This window comes from Oryzias melastigma, linkage group LG18 (genome assembly GCF_002922805.2).
Source record: "Oryzias melastigma strain HK-1 linkage group LG18, ASM292280v2, whole genome shotgun sequence".
NCBI lineage: Eukaryota > Metazoa > Chordata > Actinopteri > Beloniformes > Adrianichthyidae > Oryzias > Oryzias melastigma.
The window spans coordinates 9,058,932-9,076,600 of record NC_050529.1 but is presented as its reverse complement, the minus strand read 5'-3'; the positions used below and the strand labels follow the sequence as shown (position 1 = coordinate 9,076,600).

The 17,669-nt window shown below is 38.0% G+C and overlaps 1 protein-coding gene across 1 annotated transcript in view; it reads left to right on the top strand.

Annotated features, from left to right (window-relative positions):
- The window catches only part of LOC112156111 (phospholipid-transporting ATPase ABCA1), a gene marked incomplete in the record, with an annotated part of 201,468 nt that overhangs the window by 133,211 nt on the left and 50,588 nt on the right, over positions 1-17,669 (top strand). Inside the window, 4 exon segments of the mRNA XM_024288273.2 lie at positions 946-1,123; positions 4,394-4,509; positions 7,217-7,361; positions 14,273-14,396. Coding sequence (XP_024144041.1) covers positions 946-1,123; positions 4,394-4,509; positions 7,217-7,361; positions 14,273-14,396 — 563 coding nt within the window.

Here is a 17,669-nt window from a genome sequence, read left to right as displayed (position 1 = left end):
TGAATGTGTGCGTGAATGGGTGAATGGGTCTGTGACTGTGAAGCGCTTTGGGCCCTTGAAGGAGGGTAGAAAGCGCTATACAAGTATACGCCATTTACCATTTACCATTTACTTATTAGGTTTTAACCTCAGGGAACAGGTAACATATATTCAATTAAAAAAAAGTTTGCTGCCGTGTGTCTGAATATCGTGAAAAATTTAGAGAACTAGATAGTCCTGCGCTATATAGTCTTTAAACACACGAGACAATTCAGACACTGCCTTGGTATTCCACCTATATTTTTCATTTATATATATATATAAGCTGGCATTAACAAGAGAGTACTATCAACAGAATATGTTTACACTACACATTCTCACTCCCAACTCCTCATATATGGACATGTGGGTCGGGCCACCGTGGCACTATTTGATGTTTTGGGTGTCCTCAACTTGATGTTTTGTACTCAACCCTCGGGATGCGTTATCATACGCGGTATTGTATGGTGTATCTTACATGGTTCTTAAGTGTTATCCACGGTGTATCGTACACAGTATCATACTCGGTATCATAAGGCTTACCGTATGCGGTATTGGACGCGGAACCAGTAAAGGGTTAGGGTAGCAAAACCAGGTTTGAGAACCTGGAGTTTTAGGCCAAAGGTGCAGGAAAGTTGCGATGATTAGTTGAATTGGTTGAAATCATGTAAATAGGTCAATTCGCAACGTGGCAAAATCATGGAGGGACAGAGAATTCTTTTTACGAATACTCTGCTATTAAATTCTGTATAGTACTTTTGCATATCAAATTGATATTCCTAAATGTAAAAACTCTTAAAATGTTATATTTTTTTACAACTCCATAAAAATGCTAAATAAATATTATTATTTGGATGATCTCTGGTCAACTTCCAGTTCTATTAATTTCCTGCTTCTAACGTCCGTTTTTCTTCTTATGAATGGCAGGGCCTCCACTTCATCTGACGTGGTGGTGTCCATCTGTGTCATCTTTGCCATGTCCTTCATCCCCGCCAGCTTCGTCCTCTTCCTCATCCAGGAACGGGTCAGCAAAGCCAAGCATCTGCAGTTCGTCAGCGGAGTAAACCCGGCGATCTACTGGATCGCCAGTTTTACCTGGGACATAGTAAGTGCCCATTTTGTCAGCCCGTTTTTACAGCTCCCAAATGCTCTCTGCTCTCCCCAGGTGCGCTTTAGGATTTCATCTTTATTAAATGATACATTAAATCTAATTAAAACCTAAAACATATGCTGTGGTGGCTCACGTCCAAATCCAGCTTTCGACGCTGCTGTTTTTTACTGTTTTTATGATGTGATATGCAGCTATTCTGAAGGTTTTATTTCCGCCTGAGGCTACATGTGAAAGGGATCCACCAGCTGTAATTGATAATGTAGCGTTGACATTGCTGGCTTCTGGGAGAAGCTTCACCTGAGCAACAGTTATTGGCTGAGGCGTAATTATCGACAGCAGCTGCCCCTGCTGGTCATGCTCAACAGGCTTACCGGGACTTTCCCTCAGGCATAATGGAAATAAACATTTCATCAGGCACTCTGCTAAAGGAACGGCACCGGGACACTTGTCATGAAGGGCGGAGAAACACGGCCCGAGTGGAAAACGAATACGCCAGCGGAGCCGGTCAGAGGATGCGTATGAAACAGTTTTATAGTACGTGGTATGAAAATGAGATTAAAATGGTTAATGTATGGAGTACTAATTAAAGGAGGCCAATCACACACTCTCCCCTCCATTTTGGGAGTCACACTGAAGGAGTCTAACAAATAGTGTTGATCAGTTCCCTCTGTGCTGTCGGGTCTGCCACAGGTCAGATCTGGGTTTTTTTTAGCCTACCTGACACAAAATGTTCACTACAGAGTCTGTTAGGATCAGTTTCATTTGACTGTGGTAATCCTGCGGAAATCGGTCAAATGAGACGCATGGATTTTGAGTTTTTCTGTTGTGGCAAGGAATAGTAGCATGTGTACCGTCAAGGTGAGATTGGGTGACTATTCTTCTCACCCAAAAGTCGCAGATTTTATTGACTCCCACAATAGCAGTCAGTGGCGCGTATGTTACATCATTGCGAGGTTTGCATGAAAAGTAGACCATGTGACTGTGATATCATCCATAGAAAAGGGTTGTCTTTCGGCTCCAACCAAATTAAGTCAATTCAGTTGTCGTTTTTGCACAATTCTGAGACTGCCATCCAGGGTCGTCAGTATAAAGTCATTGGTCTGAGTTAGTCTGAGTTATTAATTCTATGGCAACCACTCTCACCAATTAAGACTGAGCTTGTTGGAAAGCCACCTGAAAGTACAACAATTCTCATTCCCAACTTGTTGTATATGGACGTATGGTTCAGGCCCCTCTGTGTCACTTTTTGATGTTTTGGGCGTCCCCAGCTAGTCGTTTTTTGACGTGCTGGCTGTTCCCATTAAATTAGGGGTCCCCAGCCTCCGGGTCGTGATCCAGTACTGGTCCGACGGCTGTTTGGTACCCGGCCCACTCAGGGAAAAATGCACATGCTAATCAGGGGTCCCCAACCCTTGGTTGTACCGGACCCCTAACCTAGTACCCTAGTACTGCTCAAGCATCAAGGGAAGGGACCTCCACGGTCCTGGCTGCACAACTGGATATCCATGACCTGTAAACCTTACTATCCACACCAATTAACAACTTACTAACCACGAACATACCTCCCACTTCTCCCCTTCGAACCATTAGCCCCTGTGGTATCTTATGGAGTCCAGATGACCCGACCCTTACATTGACATGTTATCCCTCCCATGACAAATGTGGATGAAAGTGGATAGGATTTCATGTCTGCCATGGTTACCAGTGAAACTAAAAAAATCATTAAAAACAAGAAGTTCAGTGCGCTGTCCTGTGGGGTCCAGATGACCCCACTCTCAACATCAAAATACCTAAGATAGCACAAAGGATAGAAACCTACAAAAACCATCTGCACTCATAAGGAATACCTGACTCATTGACACTGCACAGTACACTTCAAATCAAAAGCACTTATCCCTTGTGCTATCCTAGATATTTTGATGCTGGGAGTGGGGTCATCTGGACCCCACAAGACTGTGCACTGAACTTTATTTTTTTTTAAATGATTGTTGATTTTCACTGGTGTCCACAACAGACATTAGTTACTGTCCAACTTTGTCATAGGAGGGACAACACATCAATTTAAGGTTGGGGTCATCTGGACCCCATAAGGTAGCACAAGGGTTAAGCATCACTGACAAGTTTTATTATTTGCTTGTGTCAACTTGACCGGACATCGTAGGAGTGTGCCTTACATCTTCTACAACCTCTGGAATGATATTGGCCTACAGAACGGCTAACTTAACAAGGTACTGGTACTGGTTCCGTGTCCGTTAACTCGTCCGGTACCATGTTCCAAAGGTTCGGGACCCGACAACCAGCATGCCAGAAAGCAAAGAGTGAGCAGGTCAAAAAACAAGGAGTTAGGGGACACACAAAACGTCAAAAAGTGTTGCGGAGGGGAACCATACTTCCTTAAATGACGAGCGAGAATGGGCAGGATAGTGGGTTCTACAAAATCTGTAAATCAAACGTTTCAAACATTGGATGTCGGGGCTCAGTAAGAACCTTGAATTACAGAAAAAAAAACATGAAAAAATTAAAAATGAAAAGATTTTTCTTGTGATCCGAAAAATACTTGGTTAAATTTTGATGTGGGAGATGGGGTGGAGCTTTACGGGAGGTTTTCTTCACACCAAAATGACAATGTCAACCTGCTGGCCTGCTCTGCCAATAGGATTCCACCTGTGAGATTTGAAATAATCATGTGACCTTGTTTCAGTGGGGGAGGGGCGTCATGTAAAACAGCTTAAAACAAACAGTGGGGGGAGGAGCAAGATGTTCAAATAGATTGAAAATATCCATTTGGAGCAACAACAATTATGTTACTAGTGTACAAGTACATAGGTTGAAGATTTCAACAACATGAAATTCCCTTTTTTAGTATTTTACAATAAAAACTTTAGTGTCATTTGTGTTCCTGATTAGTCACTATATCATTTTTTTTCTAACTTGCTGTGTTTAAACAGTAGTTTTCAGTGCTTTAATGAAAGAGAATTGCCAAAACAAAATCATGAAATCAAAGTCCAGCTATTCAGTTGAGTATCTAAGCAATCAGACCCTTTAAAGAGAAGAACCACACGGGTTTGTGATTCACTCAATTACAGAGACTCAAAGCTGGATCCAGTCAAGAGCTAATTAAAAAGTCATTTGTCGATTTTGTACTCAGTCAGATTGGAGAGGCGGAAAAAAAAGAGGAAACAGAAGAAGACATGATCAAAAACACGCTAATGCATTCGTGAATGTCCTGTAGAGTTTAATTTTGTTTTATCATTGTTTTGACAGTGCAATTACATCATCCCCTGTTTTCTGGTGGTTGTGATCTTTATCTGCTTTCAACAAAAAGCCTACGTTTCCCCTCCAAACCTTCCTGCACTCATTCTGCTGCTTGTTATGTATGGGTAAGTACATATTACACTTTATTTATTTTCTTATTAATAATGTAGCAAAGAAGTTTTAGAATGTCACAATTCATTCATGTCTTCTTGACAAGTGTTTGCTTCTTTAAAATGGAAGGCTTTATTGGTTAAGTTACTTTTAGAATTAATCAAAACCTCATTGAGCCTTAGTTTCATCATTTTAATCGAAATTTACCATTTTTTATTTTATAACAAACCTAATATTTAAGCAAGATGGCTTCAGATTTGACTAAAAGACACCACTGTAAACAGAGAACTTCTAGGTTAGTATAAAAACCAAATATGTCAACAAACATGATTCAACAAACAAACTTAAACCCTCACACTTCCACCATTCCGCTTTAAGCCTAATTCTAGGTACACTACTGGCATTCGACACGTGTTAAAGTAAAAGCCAAATGCGGGTTCATAGAAAAATAGAACGGGACGATTGTAGGCACACATTGATTAGGAGAAAGCGATGATGATATTAGAAATGGTAAATGGTAAATGGCGTATACTTGTATAGCGCTTTCTACCCTCCTTCAAGGGCCCAAAGCGCTTCACAGTCACAGACCCATTCACCCATTCACACACACATTCACACACTGGTGGTGGCTCCGCTGCCGAACACTGGCGCCAACCTCCCACCAGAGGCAATTCGGGGTTCAGTGTCTTGCCCAAGGACACTTCGACACATGGGCGGGCAAGGCGGAGTCGAACCAGCTCACTTCTGATCAGGAGTCGACCGCCCCACCACTGCACCACGGCCGCCCGTGAGAAGGCTTCAAGATAGCGTTTCCTTCTCCTTTTTACAGCGGCTTTCATCTTAGCTGCCAGCAATACATTGCTATTGTGCACAATGTACAAATAGTAAAGCAAAAGACGAGTTGCTGGATGACCTCAATTGTTATTGCTTTTCAAGTCATCGCATCATAATGACGCAATGACACGCTAGCGGTCGACACCACGCACTGTGAAACCAAACTCCTCGGAGGAGGCGAGGCTTAACTGAGTGGAAACACTCGCCAGAACCAACTAAACCAGACCGTGCCAATCCTTACTAGAACAGACCGTACCTCTCCTTACTAGAACAGACCGTACCACTCCTTGCTGGACCAGACCGTATCAGTTCATACCGGACCAGACCGTACCACTACTTACCGGACCATACCCTACCACTCCTTACTGGACCAGACCGTACCACTCCATACTGGAAAAGACCGTACCACTCCTTGCTGGACCAGATCGTATCAGTTCATACCGGACCAGACCGTACCACTACTTACCAGACCATACTCTACCACTGCTTACCGGACCAGACCGTACCACTCCTTACCGGACCATACTCTACCACTGCTTACCGGACCATACCCTACCACTACTTACCGGACCATACTCTACCACTGCTTACCGGACCAGACCGTACCACTCCTTACCGGACCATACTCTACCACTACTTACTGGACCAGACCGTACCACTCCTTACCAGACCATACCGTACCACTCCTCACTGGACCAGACCTTACCGGACCACTAAGTGGAAACGAGGCTTGGGTGTCATATAATTCCAGCCAATTTGAAACTTCCCAGTAAAATCTGCTAACAATAGATAATAGGATTATTGCTGTATTTTAAACAAATACTTTAATACCTAGCAGGTTTTTACACTGAATAAAGCAATTAGAAGATGTGCAACTTTGAGGGGCAGCAACACAACAGTATCATCAGAATGCATCCAAATACACACTAAAACTGAGTTTAAAGACCAGAACTTTACTGATACCAATTAATAAGTAAATTTCACAATAAAATGCCAACCAACGTACAAATGGTTGATCACAGGGTTATTGTTTGCATCTTTAACAAATACATTGATAACTAACAAGTCTAAGCATTGAACAAAGACTTTAGAAAATGTGTAACTTTTCAAAAAAAAAAATCTATGAAAACAAGGAGAACATGTCATTAGCATAAAATATGTTTAATTGTTTGACAATTGTCACATAAATTAAAAAAATACATATTTTTGTCCTACATATTTCAAAAATACATTAAAATGTTGTCACTTTGTTAGCAACTTGCATAGAAAAAAAACACTAAAAACTGAGTTTAAAGACCTAGTCTTTATTGATACCCGTTTATGAGCAAATTTCACAATAAAACGTCTTCAAACTTGCTGACGGTTGATCACAGAAGAACTAGAACCAATGCATTAAATAACAACCGTTCGCCTCTGAGTTAGATCAAACCATCATAGATATTTGCAAAAATGTACCATAAAGAATATATCATCTAAAATCATGCGCAGGGCTCATATTTTGGAAAGGGGCTCGGCAGTGCCACCATGAAACCCCCATCAGGGTCTCGTTTCATCAACTCCCAAACAACTTGATCTACTGGCTGCCAAGTGTAGGCGGCATTTATTTTGCTACGCTTTTATGGGTCACTAATTTGACTTGCAAATAAGCAGCCGAGGCTGGCGGTGTCATGGAATAGCTCAGCTGACCTGCTATTCTAAATTCATGAAATGAAAATAGCACCGACTCAGTAACTGCTTATTTGATACTTGCCACAACTATTAACCCTAATAGATTTTATTTTAATGAGTGCGGACCAAAGTGTATACCACCTCCCTCGCCCCGTTTTATCAATGTTTTTCACTTTTTTGAGTCAAAAATGGTGGAGTTTGAGTGTCCGTGTTCTTTAGGTGGGCCATCACCCCCATGATGTACCCGGCGTCTTTCATCTTTACGGTGCCAAGCACGGCGTACGTGGTGCTGACCTGCGTCAACCTCTTCATCGGGATCAATGGCAGCGTGGCCACCTTTGTCATGGAGATCTTTGATGATGAAGTAAGTCACTTTTTCACTAATTGTCACTGTCTGATGGGAAACAGTGGATGCAGTCTATGCTACGGAGGCCAAAGTAGTTGTTAGTTTATCGGTTAGAATTACATTATTAACAAGGTTGGATTATTCCCTTAGGGTTAGTAAAGCTAAAAGTAACCTGCGATAGGTGAAATTTACTCTGCATAATTCAACAACATGTTGGAAATGGTTGATTAGTTGGGAATAAAGTATAAAAATTGATCCACTCATTTTAATTTGATTTAATTCAATTTTGAGTTTACACGGTTTACACATTTAGACACATTTCTTTAGAAATACATTCATAATCTATTGAAGATATCCATATTAATTCGATGCAATAAGACATATTAGTAATAAAAAAAAAATACTTAAAAAATAAAGAGATTGTTAACAGAATACAGTTTCTCAAACATAGAAGCTCCAACAATTGTTGTGCCTCATCTGGAGGGCGTTTCAGTTTGGCCACTAGGTGGTGATCACACTATAGTATTACGTCTTATTGCAAAGGAAGAAGAAAATATGAGAAAAACTGTTTTAGACCAGAAATGTTTACTTTAAAAAGTATTTCCTTAAAAGAGTTTGGAAAATTAATGCCCGTGAGTTTAAAAAGATGTTTATTTAGTCTGCAATTCATGTTTAGGTCAACCGAGCGTTAGCATTAGCCGTCTTATGGGAAATTCCATTATACGTTAGCATCAAGCTAGTAGACTTTAGCTTTATGCGTTAGATTGATCTCTACTTTTATGGATTGATTAAAAAGCTCAGATCAATTCAGATAGATTTTATCAACTCAGCCCTACTTTCTCTTGAAACTAGCCTCTAGTGGCCATGTGTGGAACTGCAACAATTTGTTTTATTTCAGCAAAAGAACAAACTTTACCCAATGTTGGAATTCCATAAGCCTGATTTAGCATATGTGGGATGTGTTCATAAAAAAGCCTGATCCAGTGAGATGCAAAAGTAGGACATCTCCAGGAAGTTCCTTTGTCCATAAGCTGTCTGAATCGGAGTGTTTTTCTTACAACATTGAGCAAAATCCCTAATATTTCTGGTGATCCATGCATCATGCAACACATTTTGTACATTTTTTAAAAGTGTTAAATATCATATTTTTCTGCTTGAAAAATCTTGTTACTCACAGACGTTAACAGCTAATTGACTTGAATCGCGGATGAAAGCACCACGCTTTGGCGGTGGGCGGTAACCTACCTGGTTTGACGATTAACCGCGGCTCCTTCATCTCCTTCTGGATTTTCGCAAAAGGCGTTGTTCTCCCCCCCTCCCACTCCCTTTAATGTTCAATCTTTTACTGAGAATTGGGTCTTTGGAGAACTTCCCTTCATTCATCTTTAAGCGAGTCTTCTTTTTAACCGCAAGCTGCTTTCGTCTCGGAGGAATCAAAAGACAAAGACGCCCCGAAAAAAAACGAGCTAAATAAGAAATGGAGAGTTTGGTTTGAACAGAAGGAGGAGGGGGTTGACTGGGCTGTCAATCAAGTAACTTTTTTTTTTTTTTTTTGGAATAAAAATCAAATTGAAAAGTTTAAATAAAGCTGATAGGCTTCCAAGATTTAGAAGCATAACTGGGGGATAAAAAAATAATTGTAACTTCCATGATTACTATTTAACTCTTTTGGGGGTTTTTTCCAAGTTATGCTGATAAGTCGAGCTACAGGATTCGAACAAGTCTTTTTCAGGCACTGATAAGGTTTAAAGTTTCGTCTCAGCCTAGTGTTTCACCTCAGGGATGAAATGGGAGGTTTCAGTTTTTTAACTAGGCTGCTTCCTATCTCTATTGTGGTTTCATTATTATATTTTTTAAATAAAAAAAACAACTTTATTCTCTTTATTTATTATAACAGTGCCAATGAAGCATGTCCCTCATAAAAGGTGCCACTGCTGATAATTAAATGGCCCGCTCGTCGCCCACAGGCGGCATAAAGGGACGTTTTTTACAGTTTAACGGGAACAGCAAGTGTTGCTGGGAAACTCCAGGGAGGCGTAGGTAACGTATAATCATTCAGTCGGGCTTGGGGTTTGACTGCTGATAGAAGAGGCAGACGGATCAACGTGAATCTACAAGCCGACACTTGAAGACTCTTGACAAAATAGCTAAAGTCGGCATGATTCCGGTGTGCTCCAGTTCACCGGGGGGATTTCGTCCCACACTTGACGGCTCAATCCAACCTCTTCATTTCGCAACTTGTGCAGCTTCAAAGCTTTGTCTCATCACTTTTTTTTTTTCCTGCTCCTCTGTGGCGGTATTGTTCGTTGGCGTCACTCAAAAGTAAAGCCTCGGGGCTCAGATGCTTTTCTGTGTCGAAGCACAGGTTGAATGCCGATCCCGCGTCAACGTTTCTGAAAAAAAGTAGCAGACTGAGGAAGCGAAGCAGCACTTTTTTTTTTTTTTGTGCAGACTTGGTGCCCCAGTTTTGTCTCCAAACCGAAATGTTCCTCCCCACCCCCACCAGACTGTCCAACTCCCCGCGGAGAACATCAGTCCCTGCCCGCCTCACAGGCGTGAAGCAGAGCCCATGTTTCCACTCGGAGATCGCAGAAGAAATGCGGCGACTCTTTGCTTCATTGAGGAGTACTTCAAGAACTAAAAAAAGTTACATTTCAAAGTAAAAGTCAATAAAATGTACTAAATAGATCTGCGCTACAGGGCTAAGAACAAGACACACTATCGACCAGATAAGCCCAAACACAGCGAGCGTCACCAAAAACAATCACTCAGCGATGACTCATAGCTTCTGATTCCAGAAAGAGCCTCTGAGAGATCTTTGATGAGCATCCAGATCTTTCTGTGATCCTTTTAACACAAATTAGGTCACGTCTTTGCATCATTCAAGGTCACTTTTACTTAACAATGTTTTTTACTGTAGTTTCCGTAGTACCAGATTAGAAGTCCACTGTCAATAAATTGACTTTTTTCAAAATTATGTCATTTATATAAAACAATAAGGCACATTAGACCAGACAAAAGAGACATAAAAGTCAGTCAAAGTTTATTAAATGGGACTGGAGCATGCTACGTGTTAGCCACATTAGCATATCTACAATATGTGTTCACCACTACCTGTTCAGACTGTTACTACGAAAACAAACATTACTGTGATTATGCTAACTCCCATCCTCGTTTAGTAACATGTTAAAAAACACAGTCTGACATCGCTACGCGGTTAGCTACATTAGCATGTTCAGAAAAATGCAAAGCCTTGTTTTCTACTTTTAAACATAACAGAGAGATACAGCTAAAAAATGCTACTGTGACTTTACTAACTTTGGCTTTGTTTATGACACGTAAAGAGAAAAAAAAAGTTAGCCGCGTTAGCATTACCACACTTCTTTAGCCACGTTAGAGTACTTACAATAACACCTAACTTCGTTTGCAACACGTAAAAAACACTAAAATAAACTCTTGTGTGATTACGCTAACTCCCGTCCTTGTTTAGTAACATGTAAATAAACACAGTTTGACACAGCTGCAGGGTTGGATGCGTTAGCATGTTAGAAGAGAAAAAAGGAAACTCTTGTTAGCAACTCATTAACATAACAAATATCTATTACCGCTAAAACAAATGCTAGTGTGACTTTGATAACTCTAGCCTTGTTTAGGACCTGTAAAAAAGAAAAAAAAGAAGTTTGACGGCGGTAAATGTTAGCTGTGTTAGCATATTCACAACACCTGTAACACAGTCTGATACCGCTAAAACAAACATTACTGTGGCAATGCTAACCCCCAATCTAGCTAGTAACGTTTAAAAAAATCTTCCAATCTACATGTCCTTATGTTAGCGTATTCACAATAACACCCAACCTTGTCTGAAACACGTAAGAAGAAATATTACAGTGACTAGTTTGACTTCCAGCCTTGTTAGCGACATATAAACAAAACACAATCCGACACCGCTACGTTAGCCGTAGCATACTTACAATAAAACCCAATCTTGTTTGCAACACTAAAATTAAACAGACTGATAGTACTAGTTACACGTAAAAAAATCCCACAGAATTTGACATCGCAACACGTTAGCCTCATTAGCCATGTTAGCATACTTACAATAGCACCCAACCTCTGATATACGTAAAAAACATTACTGTGACTACGCTAACTCCCAACTTTGTTAATAACGTTGAAAAACACTGTTGGACGCATTTGACGCGCTAGTGTATTTACAACTTGTTTGCAACTTATAGAAGAAAAGAAAAGAAATTGGACATTTTGATAGAACTCCGCGTATTTCTAAAAATCTGCTTCGACATCAGTACATGAACCAGCATTAATCCATTTATAAGGCGCTCTGGATTATAAAACACACTGCTAGTATTTTACTTTTCCATTCTAAATCAAAGCTATATAAAAGTGCTGTAAATTACAAGAAATGTAATGAAAATATAGGATTTTAATCTAAGAAGTCAAGTGCAATCTTTGTGACTCAGAAAGATTATTTTAGTCTTCAAGCAGAAGAGAAAACACAAACAAGAGGAACATTGCTAAGCTCATTAGTCATCAACGGCTTTGCTCCAACGCCGTTTAATTACCGGGTCCTGATGGTGATGACATCACCTCCTCGTGGAAGAAGGACGGAGTCATCCTGCACACCTTCCACAAGGGGAGGATATGGAGTTAGAGCGCCTCCTTCCCAATGACCTAGATGTTGGTACATGTGAGGGAGGGGGGGCTGAAGATTGATCATGTGGGATCAGGTTACCACTGTTTTTAAAACGGGTAATAAATGTGTGTCATAAAAGCCTGTGGTTAAATTTACCTGATCTAAATTTTGTCCTCAATTTCTGCTTTTTTATGTGTTTTTTTTTTTACTTTTTTTCTTGGTTATTAATTTACAGAGGATCTGTGCTCTTGTCCCCAACACCTCATGTCAGCAAAGTCATGAAAAAGTCATGTCTTTGCCCTCGCAACCTACGTCCATGAATCAATTGTGGGACGGTCATTGAAGACATCTGGAAATCCCCCACTTAGCTTCAACCGTAACTGCACCAACCTGATCTGTACTCGGGTTCTACTGAAAGCATCCATGCATCTTCAGATGGACGGACAGACGGATGTCAGTGTCAGGGCATCATTCAGTTAAAACAAAGGAGATATTTTGGAACATCAACTAGTAAAAAAAAGTGGCTTAGTTGGTTATCGCTTTACAAGTGCTGGTAATTTACAACAAATATGTTAAAATTGAAAATTAGGTCAGTATTTACTTTAAAAGTGCAGCATTCGGGTATTATTTTTAAAAATAAAAAAAGCATAATTAGGTCATTAAAAAAACATATAAAAAGTGCGTCATTTGGTCATTATTTAAAAAATATAAAAATGAAAAGTGCATAATTTGGTCATTAATTTATAAATATTGCATAAAAAGTGCATCATTTAGTCATTAATATAAAAATAATAAATAAAAAGTGCATCATTAGGTCATTAATTTAATAAATATTACATAAAAAGTGAATCAGATAGTCATTAATATAAAATAATAAATACAAAGTGCATAATAAGGTCATTAATTTTATTAATATTACATAAAAAGTGCATCATTAGGTCATTGTTTTATAAATATTAAATACAAAGTAAATCAAATAGTCATTAATATAAAAATAATACATACAAAATGCATCATTGGGTCATTATTTTAATAAATATTACATAAAAAGTCCATCATATAGTCATTAATATAAAAATAATAAACAAAAAGTGCTTAATTAGGTCATTATTTTTATAAATATTACATAAAAAATCCATAATATAATCATTAACATAAAAATAATAAACAAAAAGTGCTTAATTAGGTCATTATTTTTATAAATATTACATAAAAAATCCATCATATAGTCATTAATATAAAAATAATAAACAAAAAGTGCTTAATTAGGTCATTATTTTTATAAATATTACATTAAAAGTGCATCATTTAGTCATCAATTTCAAAAAAATAAATGAAAATGGCATCATTAGGTCATTAATTTAATAAATATAACATAAAAAGTGCATCATTTAGTCGTTTATTTACTAACAATGAATGAAAATTTACTTTTTTAGTCATTAAAAAAGCAAGAAGTTGAAATTAATTGATTTAAAACTACTTCCTAAAGGTGCATTAGTTGATATTAAGACATTTCTAAAACTAGTATAATATTAATAAGCAATAAATAAATGAATAAAGTAAACATATGCAGCAAAATTTTAAAAATTGCAATTTTAGCCATTGCAGTTAAATTGTAACTCTTTTTTTTGTCTTCTCCAACATCTCTAAAGACCGTGCTGCATTGAGGGATTTTATTCAATGCATACATTTGGTTTGGAATCACAAACTAAAGCCTTTTTTTCTTTTTTTCCCCTTTTTTTCCTCATTTTTTGCAGTTGTTTGCTCCAGCTCCGGCGGTTTGTGCTCATTTGTCATTATTATATTGGTTTCCCCAGACTGACACCTAATTGCATTGCAAAAAAAAAAACATGTTGGGGCAAAAACAGGCTTAGAAAACTTTTGTGTTTATGTGTGCAAGTTTAAAAAAAAGAGGCAGATACAAACTGCTTTTATCGGAAGTCTCTGGGCGCTCCTCCGTTATAAAGATGAGCATCTGTTTTCCTGAACATCAGCTCATTTATTTGTGTTTTTGCACGCGCTCTCGCCGCCTCCCTCCTCACCCATCACACAGTACGGGCGCCGGCGCTTCCGTGGAACCCGGCTCCGGGACGGGTCCATTCATCCTGGGCTCCCCGAGCAGAACATTTGGAGCTCCGCAACAAAACATCGCTCAGCGTGCAAATGAAGCGCAAGATGTTTGTTAATTATCCGCGCGGTTTCTCCAGAGCGCCGGAATCTCTTTATATGAGTTCCTAAACTCCCGTTTTTGTTTCCTCTCTCCATTTTTGATGAACAGAACATCACCTACATCAACGACATCGTGAAGCAGGTGCTGCTGGTTTTCCCTCATTTCTGTCTGGGCAGAGGACTCATGGACATGGCCAGAAACCAGATCATGGCGACGATATATAGTAACTTTGGTGAGTTACATCACACTTCACTTCACGCCTTTAAGTCCCACTCCAACTATAGTTTTTCTATTATTCCCTGTGATTTTTTAACCCACATGGCCCGGGGGCCGAATCCGGCCCTCCGTGTAATTACATTTGGCCCTTCAGATCATTTTACTTTATTGTTATTAATGGCCTGATGTTAATTTGAGATAAATTCTAACTTGTATAATTTTGACAATTTTACTAAATAATTATATGATTTTGTTTGACACCTGTTTTAACGCTTAGCGGTTGAAAAGTTAAAGTTTGTTAAATATTTTGCGTTTACGCTTCACTGGCAATGCCTCAGGTGTTAAAGGGTTTATTATATGTTTTTAGCTAAAATAGGAAAAATAAATATGACATATTTTATGCACAGCGGCACTAGTTCATTAGAAATACAATTCTGGGACTGTTGACACAGAGAAACCCGCCCCTCCCCCATCACGGAGAGCGATGGGGGAGGGGCGCCATGGTGCGTTTAGAGGAGACTTTGCCACGCCCCTTTTAGTAGCTGCTTTTCTCTTTCAGAAGCTACTGGATTTATGTTGATCGTGTTAATAGTTGAAAAGTTACAGTATGTAAAAAAAATGTGTTTATTGAGTACGTTTTTAGCTAAAATGAAATGTAGCTTATAGCCTCAAGCTAACATTAGCGGCTCTAAAATAACAACAAGAGATATTGGATTAATCCAGTCATACGGCTTTGAGTCAGAATGAAAATTCGCTACAGCACGAATGTTGAACGCTCATCATGTCTCCGACACAAGTGTAAACGCGCCAGGGGGAGGGGAGGCTTTGCCACGCCCACTTCAGTAGCTGTGTCACTCGTCTGAGCATTTTCAAGCATCCAGTTTTCTCATCCAGCAAAATCTGAATTAAGAAATACTCAGAAACTTTCATCGTAAATTATTTTATAAAGGTCATTTAGTGAGAGAAAATGCTACAAGAAGACAATAAAAACGCAAAAAGGACCATTTTTATTTTAGTGGGTTTTTAAGTTACAAACACATTGCATTTGGCAATGTGGGTTCAAGCGCCATTTTTAATGATAAGTATGTATATGTATGTTTTTGCCAGTACAGTTTTCATACATGTCAAAAAAGTAATTTTTGCATTATTTTTGTTGAGTGAAAAAATGTATCTTTTCTACGAAACTTATTTTTGCTAAATTTAACAAATCTCATTTATTTAGCTCATGTTTAAACATGATTTTTGTTCATTACTGCAAAGATTCACTTATAATATGTTTATAATGAGCTTTTTTTTTGTACAAACTGCTGGTTTTACCATTAAAGTTTTACAATACTTATCTTCCAGTATTGCCAACCGACATAAAATCCCCCAAAATCTATTTAAATTGATATGATTTCCAACTTCTCTATTTATACTTTTATTTATTTAAAAGCAAAAGGGTAGCTAAAGTAACAAAAAAAATCTTCCTTTTTTTGATATTTGAAAAAATGTGTTATTTAAGGCACGTTTTATTTTTACTTTTCTAAGTTGGTTCTGTGACTCAACACCTAAACATCCCAAAGCACCACAGCAGAAATCAGCAAATATTTTTAATGTTTGGAAATATTATATTTCACTTATTCTTGAGCTGATTTTAACTCATTTGAAATTTAAGAAATGTATTTTTGCATTAAATTTTTATCTGGATTTAAGTCATTTTTTACATAAATGTTGCCACTTATGCTTAAATATGACTTTTTAAAAATAATTATTTTAATTCAAAAATTATTTCTACCAAAAATTTATTTTTATAAAATTAAATATTTTTTTTCCCAAAACATTGAGATTTGAATATTTGAAGCCAAAAAAATAAAAGTTTCTGTAAGTTTTCATCGTAAACACCAGAGTTTTAAACTTTCAAGCTCCACCTTTTAACATTGTCACTACTAAATCACACCAAAAAATGTTAGAAAATACAAAAACATTTTATTTATATTGTTCAAATAAATCCGACTGTGATCCTGAGTTTTGAAAGGAACTGATTCAGAGAATTTAATCGACTGATGCAAAAATGCAGCAAAATATGAAACAAAAACTACTTTTAATGATGCTTTTAGTTACAGTGTTGTGAGGAGACCTAAAGACTGACAGCATGATGGTGAGGAAATGCAGCTGCTTTCCCCTTGAGCAATACCTAAGGCGGGAAATCTCTTTTAATAGGAGTACACAGACAGAAAGACAAATGAAAAAATGATGCGCAGCAGCATTTTCCGAATGGAAAATTTCCAATCCGATATCGTTTTCTTACATCAGCATCAAACCTTCAGTTTCTGGACTGCAGAGAGCATATTGCTCTTGTAATTGTTCTTTTTTACTGCGACTTTGAGCGAAAATCTCACCCCTGTCAACACTATATAAAATGTAGACTTACCTAGTACTCCGTACTGACGTCACAACGGGCGAAACTGTCCAAAAAAAAAAAAAAAGATCCACAAATCTCTTAAGGAATCTACATAAAATTTCACTGAAGCTGAAGCTTGAATTTTCCTTAAAAACACTTTTACTACCTTCTACAAATTTAAACTCAATTGCCTTCTAACTCCTCGAGTATCATTGAGATGCTACTTGAGGAAAGAAAATGTTGGAAATTAATTTGTAGATTTTGAACGGTGTTAGCGTAGCGACCTATCCGTGCACAAGTGGCGTTTTCCTGTTACTCAGACATTTTATATTGTAAATAAATGACTTAAGCTGAAAGAAACAATATAACATACACTATGACCATTTTAGGAATGTGGTTTGCAAAAAAAACATTGGTTGCCAAGGAAATTCAAAAATTTACTTTTTCCGATTCTTCTAAACAATACATAAAAATGTTCGTCACTGCCAGGTAATTAAAAAATTTAATGGTTGCTATGGAGATTGAACCATCAGAAAAGGGAAAATTTAAAAGAAAGTGTTTTTTTTAATAAAATTATCATGACCAGAAGGGTAGAGTGGGGGGTTTGTAGCAGCTTCTCAGCCGGTGGGGGAGGGTCAAAAGTTGTTGTTTTATGAGAATTTGTTTTTGATATGTAGTGAGAAAGATACCAAGAAGAGTCAAATGTGGAGTTAAAAAAAATTGTAAAATATCCTCAGAAAAATGTGTCCAATTTCAGTTTATTTCACCAACTCAACTTTTCCTAGTAATTCAATAAACAAGAAAAACATCATTTTGTCATTTGCATAAGTAATTTGGTCGACTATGTATCCTGGATTCCATTTTTTTTCCTGTTTTCTTCGCTCCTACTATCTTCTTCTGCCACTT